The following is a 27,134-nucleotide window of genomic DNA, read 5'->3' as shown; positions in this document are numbered from 1 at the left end:
ATTGTCACTACGCAGACCTTCTAACTCAGGTGTGCATCTTGAGCTGTGTGCACATTGCAAAATGACAGTGCTTGGACCAGAGTCCCAGGGGGACTTGGGCTCTGACCCACGCACCAGAAGATCCTAGGACCAGAGTCCAGAGTGCTTGCTGATCCACGTCAGATGGATTTGTGTGGGGACAGAAGACAGGCTTGGGCTCAAAACTGAATCAAAGCCCAAGCTCAGTGTGCAGTGTAGACATACCCACTGACTTAAATGGTGTCAGGATTTCACCCTGTTTGTGCATAAAATATAATATGGTACCATTTTGTGCCATTGCCAAAATATTTTGTGCCATTAGAGATTTTTCAACAGAGACACCTATTGTGTTACACTGCCAAAGAAATCTTCCCTCCAATCCAGTTTAAGAGATTATAGCACAGAGTAGACAGGGGGCACTACTCTGGGAGTGTCACGGGTAACAAATGTTTTATTAATTTGATTCCAAAGGAGTCAGCAGAATATTTCATGTTTTGTCTAAATCGATCCTACTTACTCAACTTTTCCACTTAGAGGTAGCTACCAATGGCAAATATAAATCAAAAAATTAAAATAAATGTGACACACATTAGATGTTTGGAACATGCATTAGCCACTGCAAAAAATATATAATATTGGGCCATATTCATCCTTGGTGTAACTTTACTGAAGAAAGTGGAGTCAAATCAGGGATGAATTTAACCTGTTGATGCTGAACAACATATAAATGTATAATAATTATGGAGTATCCAGTTCTACTGGATACATTCGTTTTTGGGTGTCCAAATTGATAAACCTGCAGCCTGATCATTCAGAAGTACAGAGTCCCTACGGTTCCCAGTGACTTCAGTTACATTTGTGGGTGATTAAGGGAGGAGGGGTTGAATGATCTGCACTTTGGGTTGCCAACTTTTGGACCCCCCCCAAAATAAAATAACCCTGCAAATGATAGAACAGAGCAGAGATCTCAGCCATCCAGTGTCTGCTCTTTTTAGTTCACCCTCACTTCCTCCTTCTCTCTCTAATACTCTTGACTTCCTTCTTCTCTGCTTCTTTCACTCTCCCCTTCTCTACCCCCGCAGATCTCTTCACTTTCTCTTCTTCTCTCTTCCCCTTGCTCTCTCTTTATTCTCACTAATATCCCATACTCTCACTTCTCTATCCGCTCTCCCCAATTTCCTTTGTGTTCTCTTCTCCGCACTCTGCCTTCTCTCTCCCCTGCCCCCACCCAATATATTCCCCTTCTCTTATTCCACCTCCTTCCTCTTGGAAGTGGTCTTCCTCTCTCTCTCTCTCTCTCTCTGCCATCTGTTTTCTGCACAGCAAGCCTCAAGAGCATTCCCAACAACTACAAAGATCATAGTGCAGGCCCCATTGTGTGAAATGCCCTAGGGAATCTGTAAGTATATTTGAGCTGAAACAGAAGCAAAGGATTTCAATAAGGAGCTAGAACATCATTCCACTCAATTTAATCATTTTTCTCTTTAGTTACAAGCAAAATACACTCCCTCACCCATTTGCTCACTCGCATGATTACTTCTGTATTTCCAGCAAGAACATAAACCTTTCAAATCTCACAGAAATAGAGATGTGGCCCAAACAAACCCCCAGATTTAATACCCCTTCACTTTTGGATCTCAGTTGGAACTGAGCAACTGAAGCCCATCTCTAAGCAGATGGGCTTGCAGTGGATTTGAAACTATAAGGACACCTCTTATTAGGCAGAGAATACACACAATGGGCCAGATCCTCCACTGTGGCCAAGAACTGCTCAGCACAACTCAGCAGGACCTATCCACCGGTGGGTGTGGTGGAGTAAGGGATAACATTTCTCTGGGGTCAGAGGCCTGGAGCTGGCCTGGCTGCCGGATTAGCTCACCCCCTGTACCTGAGGAAAGAGATGGAATTACTTAGCTGCCGTTATAAAAGAGGGCAGCAGCAATGTGGGGAGGGGCTGTGGAAGTTCCTGGGGCTGTGTCCAGTGTACTGCCAGTGGAGCTACTACTGAAAGGAACTGCTTCAGAAAACCAGAGAGACAAGAGGGGAGACCACTGCGGAGCCATGGAGGGCTGAGGCAAGAGCCAGGAAAACTTGCTGTGGGAATTAGTGGTATGAGAGGCAGGGGAAGGGACTGCTGTGCTTACACAGATTTTGAAGTCAGAGTCTGGGGGGTGGGGTGAGATGGGACCGTGTTTGTTAAGAAGGCTCAGTTAAAGAAACTGCTCTAGCTGAAGACTGTGTTTCTCAAGGAATAAACTGACAAGGATTAGCCCAGGGAGTGAGATGACTCAGTAGAATAACCTTTGGTCCAAAAGGAAGAGGGTGCTATAAAATAGGCCCAATCTATTCCAGTGGGTTTAAGCCATGTTTGCACTCTTTCAAGCCTGGGTCATTCTGCACCAGTCTGGTTCCCTGATGCAAATTGGCTACTGTAACTTGAGCTGCCTGTCAATGGCCTGAAGGTCCTAGAAGGTCAGTGGAGGATCACCTTATGCAGGTGAGCTCTCTATGGGTTAGATCTGCTGGGCAGAGGATAGCTTTGCACCAGTGGCATGGTAGGCAGCTGCTCCAACACAGGGGAGGATCTTGTTTCGTAAGTGTGGGTGAGGAGAAACACTGACTCAAAAGACAGGAATATACCAACTTTGTAAAGTTTATCTCAAGGTTGTGATAACCTGTGAAAGTTTGAGCATAAAACACTTCTTGCTTAGCAATAAAATAAATCTGAGTGCTCCACTTTGTAGTATTCCATGCTGATATTATTTGGTTAAATGCTTTTTGTACTCTAGTCAGTCTTCCCCACCCTCCTTCCTTGTGTAAGGTACGAGTTTCTGAGCAGAATATCTTGGATGCTGTCCTATCTTCTCTGTCACTTCTTGAATCAGACTTAATTCCCTTAGCCTGACTGTGCTGTCTATAAATTGAACACACTCACCATTTCTTGCTTTAAAAATCTTCTGCCAAAGGAAAAGTTCATTAGGGAATGGGTGAATTTTGCCAGCATTTGCTTGAGTTTTGGGTGGACCTGAAACTCCAGCTAAATGTCATGAACTCTTGTGAAACAGAACTCCTGGATTGGGATCATGAACTTTCTGTGAATGATTTTACACAAATCTAATGAGCAGCAGGATTTAGGGAGCACAAGAGGCTTTTTTATTTGAATAGGAGACCAATTTTTTTAAGTGACTGGTGACTTTGAGACCAATTTGAGACACCTTAAAAGGACCTGATTTTCCCTACGGAAATGCTCAGGACTTTCTAAGAATCAGGCCCCTTTAACATGTCCCAAGTTGAACACACACAAATTTGAAGCATTCAGAATTATTACTTACTAAGTCTATAGCAGAAATGCTGAGAAGCAGACATTAGCCTGAATGGTGAGGTTTCATTCTGGAGTTGAACAGCCTCAAAATTTGGGGTTTGTTCAGATCCATTTAATTTTAAAGACTGCTTATAGTTTAATGACCAGGGGGAAAGTGCAGTTTTGTGCTTTCTGCAAAATCAGCAAGCTGTAATTGCAAATGTATATAACAAGGCTGAAATAAAATAAAATGGGGAAGGGAGTGGAAGGAAGTTAAAGTTAATAGGTTTTAAAGTCAGAAGGGTCATAAAATTTCACCCAGTAAATTCTATATCAATCTTATAACTTGTTTGAGCTAGAGCATTTATTTTTAGAAGGATATCCAGTCTTGATTTAAAGACACCAAGTGAAGGAGAATCCACCACGCCCATAGATGGCTTTTTCCAATTGTTAATTATCCTCACTGTTAAAAATGTGCACCTTATTTCTATCCTGAATTTGTCTAGCTTCATCACCAACTACTAGATCATCTTTTGCCTTTTTGTTTGTTTTGCTAGATTAAAGAGCCATCTACTATCAGAAATCTCTTCCCCGTGTAGATACTTGTAGATTGTGACCAAACCACTTCTTAATCTTCTCTTGGTTTATCTAAATCAGTGGTCCCCAAACTTTTAATGTTGCACCCTCACCTTAGCCCGTAATGTAATCTTTCTGGGCCCCACTGGGGCTGGGAAGAGGGCCAGAGGCTGGGAGCAGCAGCTGAGGCCACAGCTGAGAGTAGGGCCACAGCCGGGAGTGGCCTGGGGGAGGGAGGCTGGCCTGGGCCCCACCACACCCTCGCAAAGATTCCTCCATGCCCCACAGTTTGGGGACCACTGATCTAAATAGATAGTTTCTTAACTCTCTCATTGTAAGGCATGTCTTCCAGACTTTGAATAATTCTTGTAGCCCTCTTCTGAACCCTTTCCAGTTTGTGAACACCCTTTTTGAAGTGTGCACACCAGAACTGGACACACTAATGCAGAGTACAGAGGTAATATCAGCCTCCCAACTCCTACTCAATGATCTTCTATTGATATTCCAGGTACCCATTTTATTTATTTATGTATTTTAGTGTTTTGTGCATTAGTATCCTGCCACAGGTAATCTTAACTGTTCAGAATATGCAGCATATGACCCACTTGTAGATTATTTGTATTCAAGGCAAATTCTGCAAGGTGAAGCAGAGATGCTGGTAGATGTGTCCTCTGCTGCAAGAATTCTGCCAGCCAGTAAGCTTCCTTAAGATTAAGGAGGATATGTGGTGGGATGCATTTTGTTGCTCCTCTAAACTTCGAATTTGCACCCCTCTGTAGCACACTCTACTCATGGCAAAGTATGAACTAGCCAGCTGGTGGCTGAATCTTAACCCTAGCCAGCGGATCCCATACCCTTAGGAATGTGGTGCACAGGCTAGCATGTTTGTTTGCCCTCTCTCCTAGAATTTCTTTAAGCTCCAAGGAACAAAACATACTGATTGCACACGAGGAATGGAGAAGATGCTCCTCATGCAGGTGTTCTGACTAGGTGATCACAACGATCCCTTCTGGCTTGGAATCTGACTCTGATATCCTATCAGCCTCCATCCTCTGTGACCCAACCCAACGAAAGGTAGGATCTGTCTTTCTTTTTATTATTTGATTTCACATGAAACACAGCCTTTGTTTGTATGCATTGTATGACAGAGTCAGACCAGAAGAATATAAGAGAGTGGTGGAAGGCAGGTATATCAGCCTCAGGATGAGCAGGTCCCTGTTCCCTGGATAGCCAAACAAAGGCTACTCCAGGCCAATCAAGACACCTGATGGAAATTAACCAATTAAGGTCATTAGGCTAATGGAGACAGGTGGAACCAATCAAGGTCTCACTCAGACTACTTGAAAGCTCTCCTTTCCAGTTCGCTCGAGAGAGAGCCCAGGTGAAAGGAGCTGGAGGAGGAAGCATTGCTGTATCCTGAGGTAAAGGTGAAGCTAGGAAGAGGGGACCACAGGGGAAGTGGCCCAGGGAATCAAAGCAGCACTTAGCAGTGGAGGGAAATCCACCAACAGCTGCTATCCTTAGGGTCCGTGGGCTGGAACCCGGAATAGAGGGCGGGCCCAGGTTCCCCCCATGCACACTCTACAAAGATCCCCTTGAGAGGGGAAGCAAGACTTGGTCCATTCAGGAGGGTGAACCGTGTCTACCGAACTCTACGGAGCAACAAAGACTGTGGGGTATTTCCCCTTTCCATCTCCCATACTGGCCTGTGATGAAAGTAACTCAATAGGCTGTGACTCTGGCCACTACACTGTGAAAGGAAGGTCACATTGGGGCCTTAGTAAGTTTCTGAGGCCCCTGGATCTGCCAGGAAGTGCGGGACCCACAATTACAGGCTCGGAACTTTGTCACAACTGGTGTGGGGGTGGGATTGTTGGCTTATCATTCACCACACAGCGGAAAAAGGGGAGAATTAAAAAAAAAAAGTGCATGGGGTTTAGGTGTCCTCACTGCAATGGACGATGTAATAAAAGCACTGATACATGCCACTGCAGCCCAGCAGGAAGCCACCTGAGTCCATGCGATGGCACAACAAGAATCCATGCAGCTACAACAAGAGACTAACCAATTATTGATAGGGCAGGCCTCCCAGGATCGAGCCCTTTTACAGGGGGTGGTAGACCACCTGAAAGCCCTCACTGCCAAAAACCAAGGGTCTGAAGAGTCACGAGTATGGAGGGCTGCTGGTTGTCTACCAAAGATGACAGCCAATTATGAAATAGAGGCATATCTTCTCTCCTTTGAGAGGACCACCTTGTGAGATGCATGGCCCCAGGACCAGTGGGCCAGCAACCTTGCTCCCTTATGTGAGGAAGCTCAGAAAGCCTATCATGACATGCCCACTGAAGCTGCCTGTGACTACCCTCAGCTGAAAGTGGAGATCCTAGCGCGATCAGGGGTAATGACTGCAGTATGGTCCCAGAGATACGAGTGGAGATACCAGGATGGCAAGCCTCCGAGGTCCCAATTGTTCGACCTCATCCACCTCACACGAAAATGGTTATGACCCGAGGCATGCAACCCAGAGGAAATGTTGGAAACTTTGGTAATAGACCGCTATATGAGGGGATTGCCTCCAGATCTTTGTGCATGGGTGGGCCAGAACGACCCTGCCACCTACAACGGGGTGATCACGTTGGTGGAGAGATGGATAGCGGCCCTTGAGCAGTCCCGACTACCTAGAGAAGCCCCCTCCCGAAACAAGTATCCAGGCCCGACCCCAGAAGGTCAGATAACCAAGCACTCGGGGAGCCCCAGGTGGAAGAGAATAGTGGCCACAGAACAGCCAGGAACCCAGAAAGGGGAGAATAGGCTGAGCGGGGTGAACCATGGGGCAAAGAGCCCTAACCCAAGAGACAAAGGAGTACCTAGAGCCCCTTATAGATGTTATGCATGTGGAGAATGGGGACACCTAGCTGTATAATGTCCCAATATTGAGGAGCCCATGCAGTGTAACCTGGGGGATTGGGCAGACCCATGCACCCTAATCAACCTCACAGGGGTCGCAGCCACCCCACACCAATATACAAAACCAGTAAAACTGAATGGGGTAGAGACTATGGCGCTCGCGGACTCTAGTAGCCCTGTCACCCTGATTTCAGGGAAACTAGTGAAATGCAACCAGTTAATACAGGCCAAGCATATGGGAGTAACATGTGTACATGGGACTGTTAATTATTATCCTGTCATCCCAGTAAGGATCGAAATCCAGGGAACAATCACTGGGGTAAAAGCGGGGGTGGTCCCAAAACTCCTATACCCAGTGCTCATTGGAAGGGATTTCCCGGGATTTGGAAATTTGCTCCTGCCAGAGGGGTGGGACAGAGGAGAAGACTCTTAAGTGAAGGAGTCATCCCGAACAGAAAGTCACCCCTCCTTCTTTGCTGAACTATCTCCAGAGTTGTTCCCCGCCCCCAGGAAGGGCAGAAAAACCAAGAAGGAAAGGAGGGCAGCGAAGGCTTTGGGAACCTGGTAGGCCGACAGGCACAGGGAGCTGAGGAAGAGACTCCTGGAGGGGAAGAGCAGGAAGCAGAGTCTCGTTCCAACCCCAATACCAACAAACTGACCGAGGAGGTGGAGACCAGTCCCTCGGAGTTAGGGTTGATAGGTCCCGGAAGAGAGACTTTCGAGCGAGACCAGGCAGAAGACCGCAGGTATGATAATGTCAGAAAAGAGGTGGCCGAGATAGATGGGGAGCCTGTGTAGGGAAAGGCCCGATGGCCAGCACCCTATTTCATGATAAAGAAGAACCTCCTGAATCGGGTGGTACAAATGCAGGAACAATTGGTAAACCAGCTCCTGGTACCCCAAAAACATCAGAGGGCAATATTAAGTCTCGCTCACAGTCACCTCTTTGGGGGACACTTGGGGCCAGAGAAGACTCAGGCACAGGTCTTGCGCAGATTCTTTTGGCCGGGGGTACATGAGGATGTCTGGCGGTACTGCGCCTCCTGCCCCAAATGTCAGTTGCACAGCCCTCTCCCACATCTAAGGGCCCTGTTGGTACCCCTACCAATCATCGAGATCCCTTTTGAGCAGGTAGCCATGGACCTGGTGGGGCCTCTAGAGAAGACAACTCGAGGTCACCAATATGTGGTTGTCATCTTGGACTGTGAAACCAGGTATCCAGAGGCCATTCCCCTATGAAATACAGCCTCCAAGTCCATAGCGAAGGCGCTGGTGGAAATTTTTGCCCGAGTAGGGCTACTGAAAGAAATTCTAATGGATCAAGAAACGCCTTTCGTGTCCAAGCTGATGAAGGACCTCTGCTCTCTGCTCCATGTCCAGACTCTGTGAACCTCGGTTTACCACCCGCAGACCGACGGCCTGGTAGAGAGATTCAACCGGACCCTCAAGGCCACGATCAAAAAGGTGGTAAGTAGCGATGGAAAAGACTGGGATACCCTGTTGCCCTACCTTATGTTCGCCATCCATGAAGTTCCTCAAGCCTCCACTGGATTCTCTCCCTTTGAGCTATTATATGGCAGCCACCCCCAGGCCATACTAGATATAGCTAGGGAGATCTTGGAAGAGGAGCCCAATACACGGAAGAATATAGTTGAGCATGTATTGCAAATGAGAGACCGTATAACCCGAGTCACTCCGATAGTGCGGGAGCACCTGGAGAAGGCCCAAAAAGCCCAACAAACTCACTACAACCGCCAAGCAAAGGTTCAGCATTTCCAACCCGGAGACTGAGTAATGGTGTTAGTACCCACGGCAGAGAGTAAACTCTTGGCCCAGTGGCAGGGGCCCCTATGAAACAGTTGAATCTATAGGAGAGGTAAATTATAAGGTACGACAACTAGGATGTAGAAAACAAGAACAAGTGTACCACATCAACCTTGTAAAACCCTGGTGTACCCAAGAAGCATGTGTAATTGCCCAAAAGGAACCACTGCAGGAGAACAAAAACCCCAAACAGGTGAAGGTGTCTCCTGATTTAACACCAGCCCAAAGAGAGGAGGTGGTCGAGGTCAACCGGAACCAAGGTGTATTCTCATCTCGGCCAGGTCGAACAACTGAGACATATCACCACATCATTACACACCCTGGGGCCAAGGTAACAATGAGGCCTTACTGGGTGCCAGTGGCCAAAAGAGAAGAAATCAGAGCAGAAGTAAAGAAAATGTTGGAGTTAGGGGTAATTGAAGAGTCCCACAGTCAGTGGTCTAGCCCGATCGTGCTAGTACCCAAACCAGATGGCTCCACAAGGTTTTGCAATGACTTCCGTTGTCTGAATGAGGTGTCCCAGTTCAATGCATATCCTATACCCGGATAGACGAGTTAGTGGACTGACTAGCAAATGCCCGGTTCCTGACCACTCTAGACTTAACTAAAGGGTATTGGCAGATCCCCCTTGCTGAAGACGCAAAGGAGAAGACCGCTTTCTCCACCCCAGAGGCTCTTTTTCAATATACAGTCCCCCCGTTAGGTCTGCATGGGGCCCCAGCTATCTTTCAGCACCTCATGGAAAAGCTATTGCGCCCCCATGCCAGTTATGCGGCTGCCTACCTGGATGATGTGGTTATTCATACCTCAGACTGGGAAACCCACCTGGAAAAGGTGGAAGCTGTCCTAGATACCCTAAGGCACACTGGCCTTACTGAAAACCCTGCTAAGTGTTCCATAGGATTAACAAAGGCTGGATATCTGGGCTACATTGTGGAGCGAGGCATAGTAAACTAGAGGCCATCCAAAACTGGTCCCAACCGGTTCGCAAGAAACAAGTCCAGGCATTTTTGGGGGTACTGGGGTACTATCGAAGCTTTATTTCCCATTTTGCCACCAGGGCAAGTGCACTGACAGACCTAATAAAAGCTCGGGGACCTGAGATGGTACAATGGACAGACACAGCAGAGAGGGCATTTACAGATCTGCAGACAGCCTTTTGCAGTGGCCCTGTACTTATAGCCCCAGACTTCACTAAGAAGTTCATCTTGCAGACAGACGCATCCGAAGTAGGACTAGGGGCTGTCCTATCCCAGATGGTTGGAGAAGAAGAACACCCAATCCTCTATCTTAGTAGGAAACTCCTCCCAAGGGAACAGAAGTATGCTGTGGTCAAGAGGGAATACCTTGCCATTAAGTGGGCCATGGAAACACTGCGATATTACCTGTTAGGAAGGCAGTTTATCCTCATGACCGACCATGCCCCTCTTCAGTGGATGCAACGGAATAAGGAGAAAAATGTGAGGGTGACCAGATGGTTCTTATCCCTCCAACCCTTCCAGTTCCGCATACAGCACAGAGCCGGAAATCACCACGGCAACACAGACAGCCTGTCACAGGTGCATTGCATGACAATCCAAGTTGCCCAACCCCTTGGTGTTGAGCAGGGGGGAGGGATATGTGACGGAGTCAGACCAGAAGGATATAAGAGAGTGGTGGAAGGCAAATATATCAGCCTCAGAATGAGCAGGTCCCTGTTCCCTGGATAGCCAAACAAAGGCTACTCCAGGCCAATCAAGACACCTGATGCCAATTAAGGTCATTAGGCTAATGGAGACAGGTGGAACCAATCAAGGTCTCACTCAGACTACTTAAAAGCTCTCCTTTCCAGTTCCCTTGAGAGAGAGCCCAGGTGAAAGGAGCTGGAGGAGGAAGCATTGCTGTATCCTGAGGTAAAGGTGAAGCTAGGAAGAGGGGACCACGGAGGAAGTGGCCAAGGGAATCAAAGCAGCAGTTAGCGGTGGAGGGAAATCCACCAACAGCTGCTATCCTTAGGGTCCCTGGGCTGGAACCCAGAGTAAAGGGTGGGCCCGGGTTCCCCCAACACACACACTCTACAGAGATCCCCTTGAGAGGGGAAGCAAGACTCGGTCCATTCAGGAGGGTGAAGTGTGCCTCCTGAGCTCTACGGAGTAACAAAGACTGTGGGGTATTTCCTCTTGCCATCTCCCATACTTTCATCACAGGCCAGTAACTCACTAGGATCTGACTCTGGCCACTAGGCTGTGACTCTGGCCACTAGGCTGTGAAAGGAAGGTCACATTGGGGCCTTAGTAGTTTCTGAGGCCCCTGGATCCACCAGGAAGTGTGGGACCCACAATTACAAGCTCGGAACTTTGTCACAACTGTTAAACATTATCTTTGTGGGCAGCTAAGAGCTCTCAAACCAGGTAGTCTATTTACTTTAAGGGTGTCAGCCTCTTAGGATCTCAGAAGGTTGCAATTTGTGTTTACAGCTTTGTGTGATGCATTCACCACCTGTGCAGAGACAGAATGGATTGACATCATGGCAAAAGAATATTTTCATTCTCTTTCAAACAGTTTAAAACTAAAAATTGAAGAGTGATGGTAAGACGAGTATGGGCTCCGGAATTGGTGAATTATTACACTCTTTTAAAAAGTGATAAGTTGATTGTTGGTTTTTTAACAGGGAAAATGACAGTTTACATTCCTGCTGTCTTGACTCTGAGAACTCCATCTCTTTCTCAGGTTCATTTTATTTTTCTTACCAAAGTAAGAACTAATGAACTTTAAATGTAGGGCCTCTCACTTCAAATGTCCTAAGGCTTTAACTCTACCAGTTTAACATGTGTTAAAAGCACACCGCCTTGTCTACACTAGGCTGTTAACATTTGTTATCTAACACTTTCACATCCTACAAGGCCCAACTGTTCCTTGATGAGCCTTCACTAGAACTAGTGATCTTCATCTGGCCACCTGTTTCATGGCTGGTTAGCTCTGAAAGGATCACAAATCATTTTAAATCTCAAAGTAACTGGCAGTCATTTTGCATTGTTTCATTAGTTAAAGGAAAACATCCTGTTGAGCCCCTGTAGGAAGCTACTCGTTACAATTATACTCATTTCACAGAAGAACTATTCCGCACTAGCATTGCCCTGATGCTGTCCTCCATAAAGTGGAAGGGGAAATACTGAGGTAATCGACATGTCCTCCCTTACTTGAGATATGCTGGTGCAGGGGAGAGTATACTTCAGGGCCTACTCTTGCTTATTTTCCCTCAGCAATCCTGCCTACTTGTGGGAGCTCCTGCTGGGATTTGCCCCATACAGTGTCCAGGACCTTAAAGCCAGGATCTAGCCCTGTCAGGAACTAGCCCTGTTTTAGTAATGTTGGTGAGTTGGTAAATGTAGGCTTGGAAGGATTAGATTTTTATCAGTAAATGTGGTGAAAAGTTGATTTCACTGTACACACACAAACTCACCAAAAAATTTTTCCATCAAGGATAATCAAAATTTACAGACAAGGAAAGTAAGAAATGATAACTGAGAACTTATTAGAGTTTGAGTTAAGGATATTTACTTTGTATATTTTGACATGTGATGTTGACAGTTTGTGTTTTAATGCTTACAAAGCTTTAGCTTTTTAATCTCAACATTTACTGTCATTAAATAATTTTCTGATCCTGTCCCATAATTTCCTGCAGCTGTGAAAATTTAAATAGATAATGTAGATGTTTATTTTTAAGTTTGTATTTTTATCAGTTGAAATTATTTAAAAAAAAATCAAATTGTGCCAAGCCTAAATAAATGGCATTTTCTCCACTGAATTAGCACTGAGCACAGAATTATTGAGCATTGTGCTGCCAGAGATGTCACCAGTCCCTCCACCCACAAAGGTGTAGGACATGTCAGGGTAGTAGGGCTGTATCAGCTGTGACCAGTTCCATAAATCCCCAAGAACACTATGAGGGATGTGCTATGAGGAGTCGGGGCCAGCTTGCACTGGAAACTAGACTCCTGTTGGGGAGGGACAATGCTAGCTGGAAAAGCTTTCTTCTTGATTGACTCAAACTTCCACGGACCAAAGGCATTACTTTTTATTTAAGGTCATTTAGAAATCAGGCCATAAGAAGCCTTTGGAAGTCTCAGTTTAAAAGCTGAACTGAGGTTTGGGTTTTTATATTTTAATAGCCCAAGTACCCCGGTCAGGTGGAAATCAAGACCCTGGCAACTGGTACCACGAACAACTGCTGCTCACCTGATACATCCCACTATCAAATATAAAAATCATATACTTTCGTTCTAATTCCATTAATGGTGGTGCTTTGAACTATCTTAATCTTATCAAACAAACTACTACAAATAACTTTAAGACATAAGCATACACAAGTTAAGCAAATCTTAGGCATGCTGATAGGCAATGCCCCATGCAGTTTTCTTAAGCTCCTCTAGTCCTGAGGGCACCACACCAGTGGGTGATATTACCACAAGGGAAAAAAATCACTGATGTGTATGCTAAGTAGTTTATACACCAATTTTATTACAAAATTATCTTAGTCTGTACAGAACCAGCCTTAACAAATATTGGCCTGTATTTTGCATGATTCTGCAAGAGTGTAATTCCTACCCAACTTATTTATTTTATTTGTACAATGGTAGCACCTGGGGGCCTCATTCATAGACCAGGATCCTGTTATGCTAGAGGCCATACAAACATACATTGCCAAATTATCAGGCCAGTATATTCAGTCAGAGTTCTTTAGAATAGATAGTGTCCTTTTCTACGGTTCTGAATTCTTATGGCCTTGCGGGAGCTCACTGGAAAAAATAAGTCACTTTTTTCTCATTGCTTTTCTATAACTTTAATTGAAAGCTTTCCAAGAGTTTTAGAGTAGGGACTGTCTTTTACAATAGATGTGTACTCTTTGTCTATGGCCTTCTGGAACGCAAACAACAAATAATAATAAAGCAGCAGGAATGCTTTTTTTTTTTAAGAAACAATCTAAATGCTCATTTGTTCTATCAAGAAACACTTTTGTGCAACAGGTACTACCAGATGGAACTTCTTTTACTTCATAAGCACTAATTCAGAATCTAACAAACAAAATGCTCCACCCTCAAAATAAAGATTCCTGCTATCCTATACAGTGAACATTTTATTCTTGGACAGGCTCAAATATTGGAAAGCTATGTGAACTATTTGCTTGCATTTTCCATCTATGCATAATTACTTTTGAGATAAAGTTACTGCACACGTTTTCAGTAATTCCTCAAATGGTTGTAAGTGATAAATTCTTAGAAAACAGGTTAAATGCCAGTCAAAAGAGATATGAAGAGTAAATGTAGTACTGTCTTTTTCTTAATGTTCATGCACAGAGATTTTTTTACTTTAATTGTGATCTGTCCTAATAATTAGGGTCAGTATTTTTAAACCTTTTTTTAAAATAAGGCAAAATAATGCCAAAGCAATTTCTGTTATTGTATGAAAAATCAAACCTATCAAACCCAAAACAAAGACCTGAAACCAACAGGGTGCTGAGCACCTTGTGTTCTCACTGAAATAATTAAGTACCATGCACTAACAGGTGCCTGCCAAGGACCAAATTCTGCACTTACAATACTATTTACTTAAATGAAATGATCAGAGACATAAATTAGTGCATGTTTAGGTGGGGGGGGGGGATGGGAAAGAAGAAGAAAAATGACTCTATTGAGCAGTCACTTAACTTTCCTTCTGGAACAAGCTGATGTGGATCTTAAATGTGCACTCCATCATGCTACTTTCTTTAGAAGTCTGGACGTGATGGAGATAGGAGAGGGATCATTCCACATCTACATTGCTGCTAGGAGCTGGAACAAGTTGTATTGTTCCAGTCCTCTGTATCAAATACAGGAAAGGGCTTTTTTCCTCCCCAAGATTGTTGTGTCAATGAGAACATGAATTTGGGGTAGAATCTCATTTAACTGTAGTTGAGGGCTTATCTACATGGCAAGTTAACAAGCACTCCAGAGTGTGAATTTACAGCACATCAGTAACTAACTCACCATATGGACACATGACAGTGCTTTGAAAGTCCTGGTGTATGACTTAGCACACTGATGCTTCCAAGTACAGTATGCTAAGCTGCAGTCTGGGACTTTCACTGCGCTGTGGCAGTGTTCACACAGTGAGTTAGGGCATGGACAGCAGGTATGCTCTAGATTCACACCCTCCCTTGCTGCATGCTATCTTCCCAGGCAGACAAGCCTTCAGACTGGCCCTTCTGCAGATGTGCAGTGAGGAGATGAGTTTTCTTCCACCACCACCACCTCCAAGCCCTTTTGCATAGCCTATGTAAAAGCCAGAAACAATTGCGGCCCCTTCACTCAGTCAGGTGGAGTATTTGGTCATTCATAAAGGGGTATGACGGAGCACAGGCAGAAACTTCCTGGTGATCCACACCAGCCCCACCAAGAGCAGGGCTCTGCCTTAAGCACACAATTGAGTTCTAAAAGATTTACCAGAGGCTGTAGGTAGGGAATTAACATTTGGTTTTCAGCATTTTTTAATCTTCTCTACAGTGTTTCCTCAGAAACTTTGTAGAAGCTAGAAGGACTGAAGAGTTGACTGATGACACTAGGACACCGTGTGAGGGAAGGGTTCTTGCTGGATTTCTCCCTGGTCATAGTGTAAGACTAGCTTATTCAGAGTCCACATGTACCAAAACTTCCTCCTGCCATTATGAAGATATCTGTTCATTCTTTTTTACCTTCAAGGCAGTGCCTTGAACTACTGTCGAGAACTACTTAATAACACTTTTTTCTTATGCTAACCAGCTGCTCACCTCACTGGCACTAGCTCTAGAGGCTTAAAGACCTAAAAGATATGGGTCAGATTCAGCAGTTGGCACCCACGGGATGGACAGAGCAGTCAGCAGTCATGAGGCTGACCAATATTGTTAACCTTCCCATCATTCTAGGAATTTCCTGTCTTATTGCAGGGGATGCACAGCGTGGCCCTTAGAGCAAAAATAGAATTTGGAATGGCTGCAACAGGCTGGTTCTTGGATCTGTGTTGTTGACAATAGCTATAAGACTGGATTCATGCAGCAGTCTGTGGCAGAAGGCCTAGCATGGAACAAAGCCAGGACCTCTTCTTCAGAAAGTCTTAATAAATTTCCTGTCAAACTGCTAATCAAAACTCAGGCTGTTCTTTGAGTATCAGTGGCATACACAGTAAGGCCTTAAACATATATAAAAAAGCTTTATTATTTAATTGTACCCTGCATAGAGATAAAGTACAGTAACCTCCTCTTATCTTAAAACAAACCATCTATTGTTTTCTTGCTTGAATGGATCTAAAAGAAAATAACTTTCACTGTATGACCTAAAGAAAGACTTTGCTAAGCTAGTTTAAATATCTGTTGTCTTTAATATATAGATGAAAACAAGAGCCCTGTCTTGTGACAAGGCTGGGTGAATAAGAAGATATTAGAAGCTGGGTGGAATAAATACAGACAAGCTCTAGTGCAATACATCTTTACAAAATACACTTTTGTGTTTCACTGTGTGATAAAAACACTTGTCTGGAACCATGATCTGACAGCAGCAAGAAACATACAGTACCCATGGAGCCCACCTCAATGTATCAGTTACGAACTGGATGTTAAATAGGAGCTTGATCCTGCAGGAGTTTACATGCACAGAGTCAGATTTTTAGAAGACCTCAGCACGCTGAATACTGAGCTCTTTTGAAAATCTGGCCATGAGGTCAAGAAGAGTGGTAGTTGCTGAGGCCTTTAAAATCTGGCCCATGACTCTCCATTGAAATCAACGACAGTTTTGGTGTGGAAAAATAGCAAAACTGAGCACCTCATGCAGACACTTTCCTCAGTAAATAGTTTTATAAGAGTTAAAAAATAGTAAAGCTGTTTTTAAAAAATTTTGTTGTTTAAAAATGTTGATGAACATATAATTTTTGTTTCGGCAAAAAATTATCTAAATTTTTCAGGTTTTTTGCTTAAATATTTTCTATTTTCAGCTGAGGAAAGAATAGTTTTTAGGGTTTGGGGTTTTTCAATTAAATCCTCAATTTTTCAGAAATCTCTATGGAGATTTCTGTTTCTATGAAAACTTTTCACTGAAAAAAGATTTTTGAATGAAAATTGTTGACCATCTCTAAACCACAGCGCTGGGAGAACTCACCTGAGCCAACCTTGCTGGGTTCTGTTTGTGTAGGTTATGTGTATCAGAACCTTCAAAATCTGGTCACAGGGGCTCCACAGCTGGTTTGCTTGGTGTTTCACAAAACTCATGTGGTGTCCCACCCTGGAAACTCCCTGTTAATAGACTAAGCCCATAAGTAGCAGTATCACTCTTCCTAATTTTGAGTAGCTCTGAGATTCTAAACCTTTCACACCGTTCCTGGGATCTTTCATACAGTTCTAGAGGCTCCCCTATTACCATACTCCTCATCCTGAAGCATTTTTTCTCATTCAATAAACAGCTGTTCTGAAATTTCTGGTTATTTTTAATCGTACGTAAAGGTTGTTAATTCCATTTTCTATAAAGACATTTTGGTAATTAGATGTATTCTGAAAGAATAAATGAATTTAAAATATGATTGTTTGGCTTTTAACAATCAAAGTAGGTAGAAACTTTGGTAAGAAGCATCAGACCTTACTGTGAATGGTTTTATAATAGGCTTACTCTGTGGGCTTAGACCGTTTCATATGCAGCTGGGGAAACTATTCACAAATATTTTTTTCAAATTCAAATGGCTTCTCACATTTCCCCCTTTCTCTTTGCAAATATTAATGCAAACACATTCACATGAATGTTGCAGAATGGTTATTCTTAGTCTGAATGTGTTAAGGGCCTGATCCAGTGCTGATCCAGTCAGGAAACAGAAAAATTTCTATCTCAAATCACAAACAGCAAATTAGACTAAGATATAGTTTAAGTAAATATTTTGTGAGCAGCCCAATTTTCCTCCTCCCTTCTCTGGAATTGGTGTCACATTGCTACCACCATCATCCTTTCTGAGAGGATGAAAAACTGTGAAGAACACTCTTCTCTGGATTTGCTGTCCTTCCCTACATCATCCTTCACTGAACAACAGTCTGTGCCACATCCCCTGTTCTCAAAAGGGCTCCCTAACCCGAGTCGCAATGCGCAAAGAGACTGCATTTTCCGAACAGATCACCAGGATCTGCCTCTAGCAAGGGACTGGGTTGTGATGACAAAGCTACACCATTAGTGCCCATGTTAAGGCTGGCTCCTGGTATCTGCACAAGGCCTAATTGGTGCACATGATGACTTCTTTCTCCCTCCTTTGCTTTGATAGTTATTACTGCATTTGTAATTTCCTTTACAGGTCATTAGTTTCCTTGGTCATTTTGTGCACTAACACAACAACCTTGGTACAGAGGCTGTTATGGGCTTGTGCACATGCAACTGCCTACAATTATTAGTTTTGTCTGTGCAATAACTGTCGTGAATGCCAGTTGGTGACAGAAAACTGGGGACTGGCACTGGGTTCATGAATACTGACACTAATAGAGCTGAAATTTCTTCCCCCAGGGAAAAAAAACTTTTAGTTTTCATTGAAATCTTGCGCAGGAAATGTTGAGTTTCCTGCTGAAAATGGGAGTTATAGTGCCTCACGGGAGTTGTAGTTTGATCCTTGTGTCCTCATTCTCCTCTGTGGACAGGTACCCCAGCTAGACAACACCTCCCATAATACAACAGAGAGTCTCCCCTTTTTGGTGAGGGGAATCTATGCAACGTGGAGTCTCTGACTGTGTTGCTTTGTGGAAGATGTGGTCCAGCTGGGGATCCTGGCCCATAGGGGAGAATGGGAAAACAAAGAGCAAACTACAGTTCCCACTGTTGGCCACAATCTTTTGTTTTGGGGGAAACATTTTAATAAAAAATTAATTTTCCATACAAAAAAAGTCATCTAGTGTAAAACCCACTTTTCTGTCAAAGAATATTTTGAGAGAAAATTTGCAACCAGGCCTTCACACAAACCCTTTCTGTGAATGTGATAAGAGAAAACTAATCTGAAGTCTGAACTCACTCTGTCAAACTATATAGTGGCCTAACTTTTCTAGCAGTTATGTCTCAAGGAAGGCTAGACTCAAATGTCAAAAAGGGAAAGGTTTAAAACAGGTAGGGAACCTTTTTCTATCAGGGGTCACTGGCCCACAGAAAAACTCAGTTGCAGGTCACACAGCACCACGGAGGAGCGTGGAGGGGGTGGGGGGCTTCCCCCCACAGCGGGGTGAGCCGGCGGTCACAGCTCCAGCCCCATGGAGGTGTGTGTGTGTGCGGGTGCTCGGGTTTCCCCTAGGCTCCAGGGTGAGGCCAGAAATGAGGGATTCAGGATGCGGTAGGGGACTCCCGGTTGGGGCAGGGGGTTGGAGTGTGGGAGGGGATGAGGACTCCAGCTGGAGGTGTGGGCTCTGGGGTAGGGCTGGGAATGATGGTATTAGGGTGCAGGAGAAGGCTCTGGGCTGGAGCCAAGGGAGTTGGAGTGCAGCAGGGCGGGGCTCAGGGCTGGGGTAGGGGGTTGCGGTGCAGGGTCTGGGAGGTAGTTAGAGTGAGGGAGGGTGTTCTGAGCTGGGGCAGGAGATGCGGGCTCCCACCAGGCAGTGCTTACCTCAGGCAGCTCCCGGTTGGCGGCACAGCAGGGCTAAGGCAGACTCCCTGACTGGCTCCACGCTGCTCCCAGAAGCAGCCGCAATGTCCAGCCCCTAGGCGGAGGGGCCAGAGGGTTCTGCGCTGTGCCCTCAGGCACTGCCCCCGAAGCTCCCATTGGCTATGGCTGAGGGCAGGGGCAGCGCACGGAGTTTTCCTCAGTTCCCTGATCACCGCTTCGCCTAGGGGCTGCACAGACATGCCAGCTGCTTCCAGGAGCTGCACGGAGCCAGCCGGACTTTTAACATCTTGCCAACCCCAGCTTCCACCCACAGCAGGGTGAGCCAGTGCTCATGGCTCCAGCCCCAAGGGGGGGGCACTCAGGCTCAGGGCTTCTGGCCCGTGGCATATAGCCTTGCCGTGGGCCGGATGAAATGAAGCAGCAGGTAGGATCCGGCCCACGGGCCATAGGTTCCCCATCCCCTAGTTTAAAATATCCTAAAATTCTCTAACTCTGATTGTTTAGCTCCTCCTAACTCCCACACTAGTCTCGCACTCTCCAACAGAACCCAAGACCCCGTGGCTTTAATTATAATCACTCCTTTGGCATTGTAATTTCACCAGTTTATCTGGAATAAAAATAATACCATGTGACTAGAGAACCCAATCACCCAGTGATAACACACACATGGTTACATTCATGATGAGTTATCTGAGCAGTTACAAGTAACTTACAAACAAAGAGAAAAGACTGACCTCTTCTAGCTGACAGCAAGTAATTTGTGAGTCATTAGTTAAATTGATCACAGTAAATAGTACATTCAGTGCAGTCATTTGAATGGGCTGGGCAAAGGTCATTTGAAGGCATCTTCCCCTTTTTCTCCCCTTCTTATTTTCCTGGAAGGAGTCTCTGCTCCAGTAACCCCATTTGCCTTTGGTATGCTAGAAGCAGCAACTTAATTGTGATTTTTGTCACATGACAATGGTGTTTATGGCAGCAGTGTGAGAGAGAGCGCCTGTGTGAGAGAATGTGCACCTTCCATCCACTGACTAGCTAGAGAAGGGTTAATCCCTGCTCTCCAAGTAATGCAGCTCCCACAGCTTTCCACCTTTTGTGCAGACACTACCTTGAGTGAAGCCATGAGGGGAGAGCAGTTGGCTCAACTGGAGGGAACTATCCTATCCAGAGGTGTAAAAAAAGGAGTCAGTGATGCATTAACCTATGAGGTACATCCTCTTCTTGAACAAAGGGACACCCTGACTGTAAGAAGCACTTGCTGAGTTTTCTGAATTGACCATGGCTGCAGGATATCTTGCTTAGTTAAACTCCATACCCTGGATTGTTGGGCCCCTCACCTGGTTTGAGTCATGTGACTTATCACAGATCATAAGAGAATTTTAATTTTAAGACTGACCTCTTCTAGTTGACAGGCCTTGATGACACTCTTATATCTGTATTCATCATAGGACACACCAAAGATGATGTTTTCTTTGATTGTTCCAGGCATGATCCAGGAGACTTGTGGAGAAAAGGAAATCCTTCCACTGTGCTTGATTTTACCTTCTGAAGGCTCCAACTCTCCCATTATCAACATCAAGAGAGAAGTCTGAAAATAATTAACAGTTAATGTATCAGAACAGATTTACACAACTGTAACAGATTTTCAGCATATGTGAGTCATCTTAATAAATAGCTTGTACTCTATTATGATGCATTCATCTTGTGCAGAGGGTCCATATCAGCACCTATCCAACACCAAAGCTGTATTTAGTGGAGGTTTTGGTGGTGCATAGGGTCCTGTAAAGGCTTCTAAACTGGGATGAATTTCATTCTCAGTAAATGAGGACAGTAGTCTATAATGCCGTGTAGCTATTCTAGTATAGGAACTGGGAACTCTGCATTCTGATCAGCTGGCAAACTGAATTGAGCAGATATTCTGGCTAAGAAACAAAGATCAAAACAGCTTAGACCAGTGCAGTAAAACTAAGTGTCATATAAGACAGCCATTTTTTAAATATTTATTTTACCAGTGAGACAGTTTCATTTGGGCATACACATAACAGTTTGCATGAGCAATTGTAGTAGCTGCTTGATGTCTTGCATAGTTAAACTCCACATCCTGTGTTGTTGGATCCCTCGCCTGACTTGAGTCATGTGATGGTTGCTCAGGCACATTTTAGATTCAGGCCTGCAATGATTTAAATAAACGAATGTGTGCGTGTGTGTGTGTGTGAGAGAGAGAGAGAGAGAGAGAGAGAGAGTGGGAGGAGGTTATTATTCAATTTTGACATCACCAGTTATTTTGTTTAATTTTTTTCTCTATCCCATGACACAATGCAAAATGTGTTGCTTTTTGTTGGTGGTGGCTGTCACATGCAGGCTCAGAAATCTTTCTACCTATGTAGCCTTGAAAAGTGTAACTTCTTTGTGCATGTTTAATTGTTCAGATAAACAACTCAGTTTGATCTGATTTTTCCTCTGTTAACTCAGCTATGGCTAGTGTTTCGTATTTCTCTTCATAAAAGAATTGATTGTAATTTCAATACTGACATGTTATAATTTCAAAGTTAATCAGTAGCTAGTAGTAACCTTGCCACACAGTGTTGGCTACCTGATCAAAGAATAGAATTGAGAAATACAAGGAAATATATGTTACAAGAGGTACTCTATTTATTAGTGATAAGAATACCATTAATCAGCACAGCTGGGACTTGGTGGCCAAAAACTCCATAAATCTTCTTAAGTCACAATTTTATGGTGCGACGTTCAGAGGAAGTTTGACAGATAGTAAAATATTCATGGAGAATCTTGTGTGGTATATCATTCCCCTGTCCCAGAGGCTCAATTCTCCAAAATGCCTGGTTCACCAGGTTAAACATTAGGTCCAGTATTTCACAGGATTAACCATTTAGTGTGTTTCACACATCTAGCATCTATCTGTTTGTTTTAATCCTGTGTCTCTAATATAACTTTTAATTTGCTCAAACTAAAGTGTCTGCTGGTAAAACACTCCTAAAAATTTGTAACGCTTCTGCGGTTTTCCAAGTCCAGAAAAATGCCTTTTGCAGATACCAATTATAGACAAAAATAACATTGTGTATTCTGTTTCTGTGGTTCATGGGTTTGGTTATACCTGGGTGAGCCAATAATAACTTTAGCCAAAAGAAGGACAGTAAGGATTAAATATTTTGAGGAAAAAAGCTTTCCTTTTCCTAAATTCTTGTATATTAGATTGTTTTAAGTAACTCAAGGAAATGGATTCTCCAGATAAAGACTATCATTGAGGATAATTATCCACTGGAACAATTTACTAAGGGTTGTGGCAAATTCTTCATCAGTAGTAATTTTTAAATCAAGATTGAATGTTTTTTCTAAAAGATATATATTCTAGTTCAAACAGGGATTATTTCAGGAAAGTTCTATAGCCAGGAGGTCAGACTAGATGATCACAGTGCTCCCTTCTGGCCTCAGAATCTATGAAACCATATTTTATTTAAATTGTTAGTTTAAGATTATAAATACTGGATCAAGGGGAATAACCACGTTAGGCTAAAAGTGACTGGAATAATGTGTCAGAAATTGTTCTTCTGTTAGTTTCTGATGAAAATGTTGTGTCCCTGCTTCACATACAGTCAAAATCATCAGCAGTAACTTTTTCATACTTGTATCTTATTATGCCAAGTTTACAATGCAATTCCCATTGGTATCAATACTTAAGAATAATGCTTGAGATAGAAGCTGATGGGAGTTTTACCATTGACTTCAATGTACCAAGGATTTTACCCAGTGAATATAATAAAAGAAAATCAGGATTGGATCAAAAACAATTAGCTAACCAAAATAAATAAATTAAAAGTTGATAAATGCATAACCAATAGTGGTCCATGTTGTCATACCTTTCTCCACAAGCAGTCCCACTGAAGTCAATGGGACCACACTGGTGAAGTAAATTGCTACTCAGTATGAATCGGGGTATCACAATCCAGCACATTATTTGTAATAAATAGTTTGATCAGATATATTATCGGCAAATCAAATGCACCATTGAATGATTTGATTATATAAGTTAGGCTCTTCAGGATATTATTTTTGGAAGCACATAAATTGTTGACATAACTATTAATTGTTTACGGTCTTCACTGTGGAAATTTAATTTTGTGTTATTCCTATGAAACACCTCTGACTTCCTAAGATCAGTCTTGTCTTGTAAATTACCATTTCCTTGTTAGAATGTAAAAATGGCCATATTGTATCAGGTCAATGATCCATCTAGCCCAGTATCCTGTCTTCCGACAGTGGCCAATGCCACATGCTTCAGAGGGAATAAACAGAACAGGTCAGTTTCAAGTGATCCATCTCCCGTCACCCAGTCCCAGCTTCTGGCAATTAGAGGCTTAGGAACACAATATTTGAGTTTGTATTTACTTGTATATGGCCTATATACATTCTAGTATGGAAAATACCCAGGATAACATTCTTATATTGCCCTAGCACTAAAAATACAATAGAAGTCCTTTGGCCATTCCATTCAAACTAGAGGCTTTGATATAGTTTAGGCAGAGGGCATGGCATGGGAAGAAGATAATCAGGTACATTGCAGCAAATGAATACCATATTATAGTTAAAACAATAACAATTTAACCATATTATAAAACACTTTTGCCAAACAATAATATTTTATATTTTATCAGTGAGGTAGAAACTGGAATACCTTGCCTGCACCAGTAGATCCAGAAACAGTTAACAGCTCTCCTTTCTCAATTTTAAAGTTGATATCTTTAAGAACAGGAGTGCCATAAAGTGGAAAGTTACTAAAGAGGAGATTATTATCATTGCTGGAAACTTTTCTGCTCTCCTGCTTTGCTTTTACAAATATCTCCCCAATTCCCTGCAAAAACATTAGACAGGCAATAAATAGAAGAAAGACATATGCAGACACGTATGTAATACTGTAGAGCTGTATTTTTTTAAATACAGGTAAGAAAAGTATGCACTTATTCTAATATTTGTTTTCTTAGATCTACATGATTTCATTATTACATTTTAAAAATAATAAATTTATTAAATGATCTTTACAGTAAACCTGGCTTTTTGCTAAAGTTGGGGTGATAAGTGCAGGCACCTTTAACTTTGCTATTTTTCCAGCATCAATACAGCTTTGGAGACTGATTCTGCTCCCATGCTGGTGTCAATCAGGAATAACTAGTGAAACGCTGCCAAAATGCAAACAAAGTGCTTCCTCCAAAATTTCCATTTTGGCATAATTTGACATGTTTAAATGTGATTTTCCCAAGATAGTGCACTTTCTCACCCATCACCCATAAAGCAGTCTTCTCTAATTGGTGTGGGCAGCCAATGGAGAGAGCAAGTTTTCACTAACTAAGGGATTGATCAGCAGACAATCCTAAACTAGGGCAGGGAACCTGGGATTAGCACAGATGATCCAGAAAAAGGTTGTGGGGTTTTATTTTTCGTTTGTTTTGTTCTATGTACTTAATGGGAAAAAATCTGAAATTAAAAAATATTTCTAGTAATTTTATTTTGTTTGATTTAAGTTCTAACCTCATCCCAGAAGGCTGTTACTTTTTCCACCTCAACACCAGTTGTTGTTAAATTATACTCCAGAGTTTTATATTCTTCTTTTTGCAAGAAATCCTGTAAGCGTAATGACAATAGATTACAGCAAAGAGTATTAGACTACACTATCACACACAAACAGATAATACACAGCGCAGTTAACCAGTGCATTTATATCAACTTCAGCAGCTGGTATTCAGTCTTATCATTGTATTTTTGTGTTCTAGTGCAAGGGAGATGAATATGTTTTGTGTGTAGTGTGTTTCCTTATCTCTTGGAAGCACGAGGAAGTTGCTTGTGAAGATGGAGACTCTGTCACCACCAGCCGAAACGTACTGTATGGGCATCAGGGTCTGATTAAGAGTGGTTATAAAAACTTGGTATATCCTTGGTTTTAAGGGCTTACATTGGGCAATGTCATGCAACCAGTCAAAATCCTTTTTAAACAAAGATTTTGTTGATGAAATAATTAGAAATATTGGTAAGCAAAGAAACAAACTACTTATCTGTTCTTTCTCACTTACCCCAGGACTGCAAAAAAATGAGTTAATTATCAAGGTATATCCACCAAAAAGGAAAGTTATATAACAGATCTTTGCTACTGCAGCTTTAAGGTTGTATAATTAAAATGGTAGAAGTCAGAGAAGGCAAAAATAAAGGTTTCTTCAGCAGCATTGCGCTAATATTATTTTATGGCATACACTTAACAGGCAAAACAGGAATAGAAAATAGGATGTGTGTAATTTGGTTAAGCTAATGTTGCTGTAGGAAAGTTAACTTTTGCATTCTCTGGCTTTACCAAAGAATTATTAAAATTGTACAGTTCATATAAAAAGTTATTCTATTTAAGTTCCATTTTCCTTTTTCAAAGGGGAGAGCTAAAGGCTCCTCTACCCCCCAATGCCTTCTTTAAAGTCCTGAGGCCAAATTTTGCCAGCTTAGGCCCTGATCGAGTATGATATTTAAGCACATACCTAATGGGACAACACACAATCATGAAGTTACTCACATGAGTGAGTATTTGTAGGACTAGAGTCTTAGGCACCTAAATTTATTCTTTCGATAGTACCTATATGGTGATTTAGGCAAGGACAGCTTCACTCCCCGTCAGCCAGACAGATAGGGTTGCCAACTGTCTAATCGCACAAACCAAAACACCCTCTTCCCTGATTCTGCCCAGAGGCCCCACCCCTTCCCCGCCCCTTCTCCGAGGCCACACCCCACTCACTCCGTCCCCACTCCCTCTGTCGCTCGCTCTCCTCCACTCTCACTCACTTTCACTGGGCTGTGGCAGGGGGTTGGAGTACAGGAGGGGGTGTGGGCTCTGGGCTGAAGGGTGGGGCAAGTGGTTCGGAGTGTGGGAGGGGGCTCTGGCTGAACCTGGCACAAGGGGTTGGAGTTCAGGAAGGGGTACAGGGTGCAAGTTCTGGGAGGGAGTTTGGGTGCTGGAGGGAACTCCAGGCTGGGGCAGGGGATTGGGGTGCAGGAGTGGGTGAGGGGTGCAGGCTCTGGGAGGGAGTTTGGGTGCAGGAGGGGGCTGGGGTAGGGGGTTGGAGTGCAGAAGGGGAAGCAGGGTGCAGGCTCTGGTCAGGAAGTACTTACCTCAGGCAGCTCCTGGGCGGCAGCACTGCGGGGCTAAGGTGGACTCCCTACCTGCCCAGGCCTTGTGCCGCTCCCAGAAGTGGCTGGCATGTCCCTGTGGCCCTTGGGGGGTGCAGGGACCTCTGCATACTGCCCATGCCCACAAGTGCCACCCCCACAGCTCCCATTGACCACAGTTCATGGCCAATGGGAGCTGCAGAGTCGGCACGGGGGGCGGGGGCAGGATGTGGTGCCTCCTGCTTCCCGCCCCCAAGGGGAAGCAGGGACATGCCAGCCACTTTCTGGTGCAGCATGGAATCAGGGCAGGCAGGGAGCGTGCCTTAGCCCCGCTGTGCCACCAGACTTTCAGCACCTAAAGTCTCCCAGTTTGACTTCAGTAGCCTCCAGGAGATAGGGCCTGATTCCAGGAGACTCCCAGCAAAACCAGGAGGGTTGGCAACCCTACAGACAGACTATTAAATCCTTCCTGCCCTGGTCCAATGTGGGATTTGTCCTTCCTATCATAGATCTAAATCTCAAATACTCAAGTTTAGATTTGACCCTTTGCAAAGTGCAGAGATCAGACCAGCATGAAATCCAGATCAGAATCTCCCCTATCCAACTCTTGTTTGTCCCTGGTCCTCTCTTTCTCCCACCCCCCTGCTCAACCCAAACAAATAAAAAAAGCCAGTTTAGAACTGTTCTAAACCCATATTATGATTCAGGTCTATCTATAAGTACTATCTCATGCATTCTTATCACATTAATT

The 27,134-nt window shown here is 43.7% G+C and overlaps 1 protein-coding gene and 1 long non-coding RNA gene across 4 annotated transcripts in view; one reads left to right on the top strand and one right to left on the bottom strand.

Annotated features, from left to right (window-relative positions):
- Positions 1–27,134, bottom strand: part of CFTR (CF transmembrane conductance regulator) — a 152,040-nt gene that overhangs the window by 83,944 nt on the left and 40,962 nt on the right. For both annotated transcript variants that reach the window (XM_043549956.1, XM_027820802.3), the window contains 3 exons: positions 24,770–24,862; positions 23,919–24,095; positions 20,622–20,813 (listed from right to left, as the gene is read on the bottom strand). In XM_043549956.1, the coding sequence (XP_043405891.1) occupies positions 20,622–20,813; positions 23,919–24,095; positions 24,770–24,862 (462 nt within the window). The remainder of the gene's footprint in view (positions 1–20,621; positions 20,814–23,918; positions 24,096–24,769; positions 24,863–27,134) is intronic.
- LOC122466435 lies at positions 2,333–20,911 on the top strand. Of its 2 annotated transcripts, XR_006291913.1 has the most exons (3): positions 2,333–2,515; positions 4,801–4,969; positions 20,711–20,911. It is a non-coding gene; the product is annotated as an uncharacterized LOC122466435 (long non-coding RNA). The 2 variants fall into 2 exon arrangements; XR_006291914.1 differs by lacking the exons at positions 2,333–2,515; positions 4,801–4,969 and adding an exon at positions 10,473–10,518.

The sequence above is a fragment of the Chelonia mydas genome, chromosome 1 (genome assembly GCF_015237465.2).
Source record: "Chelonia mydas isolate rCheMyd1 chromosome 1, rCheMyd1.pri.v2, whole genome shotgun sequence".
Classification (NCBI taxonomy): domain Eukaryota; kingdom Metazoa; phylum Chordata; order Testudines; family Cheloniidae; genus Chelonia; species Chelonia mydas.
This window is presented reverse-complemented; position numbering and strand designations above follow the sequence as displayed.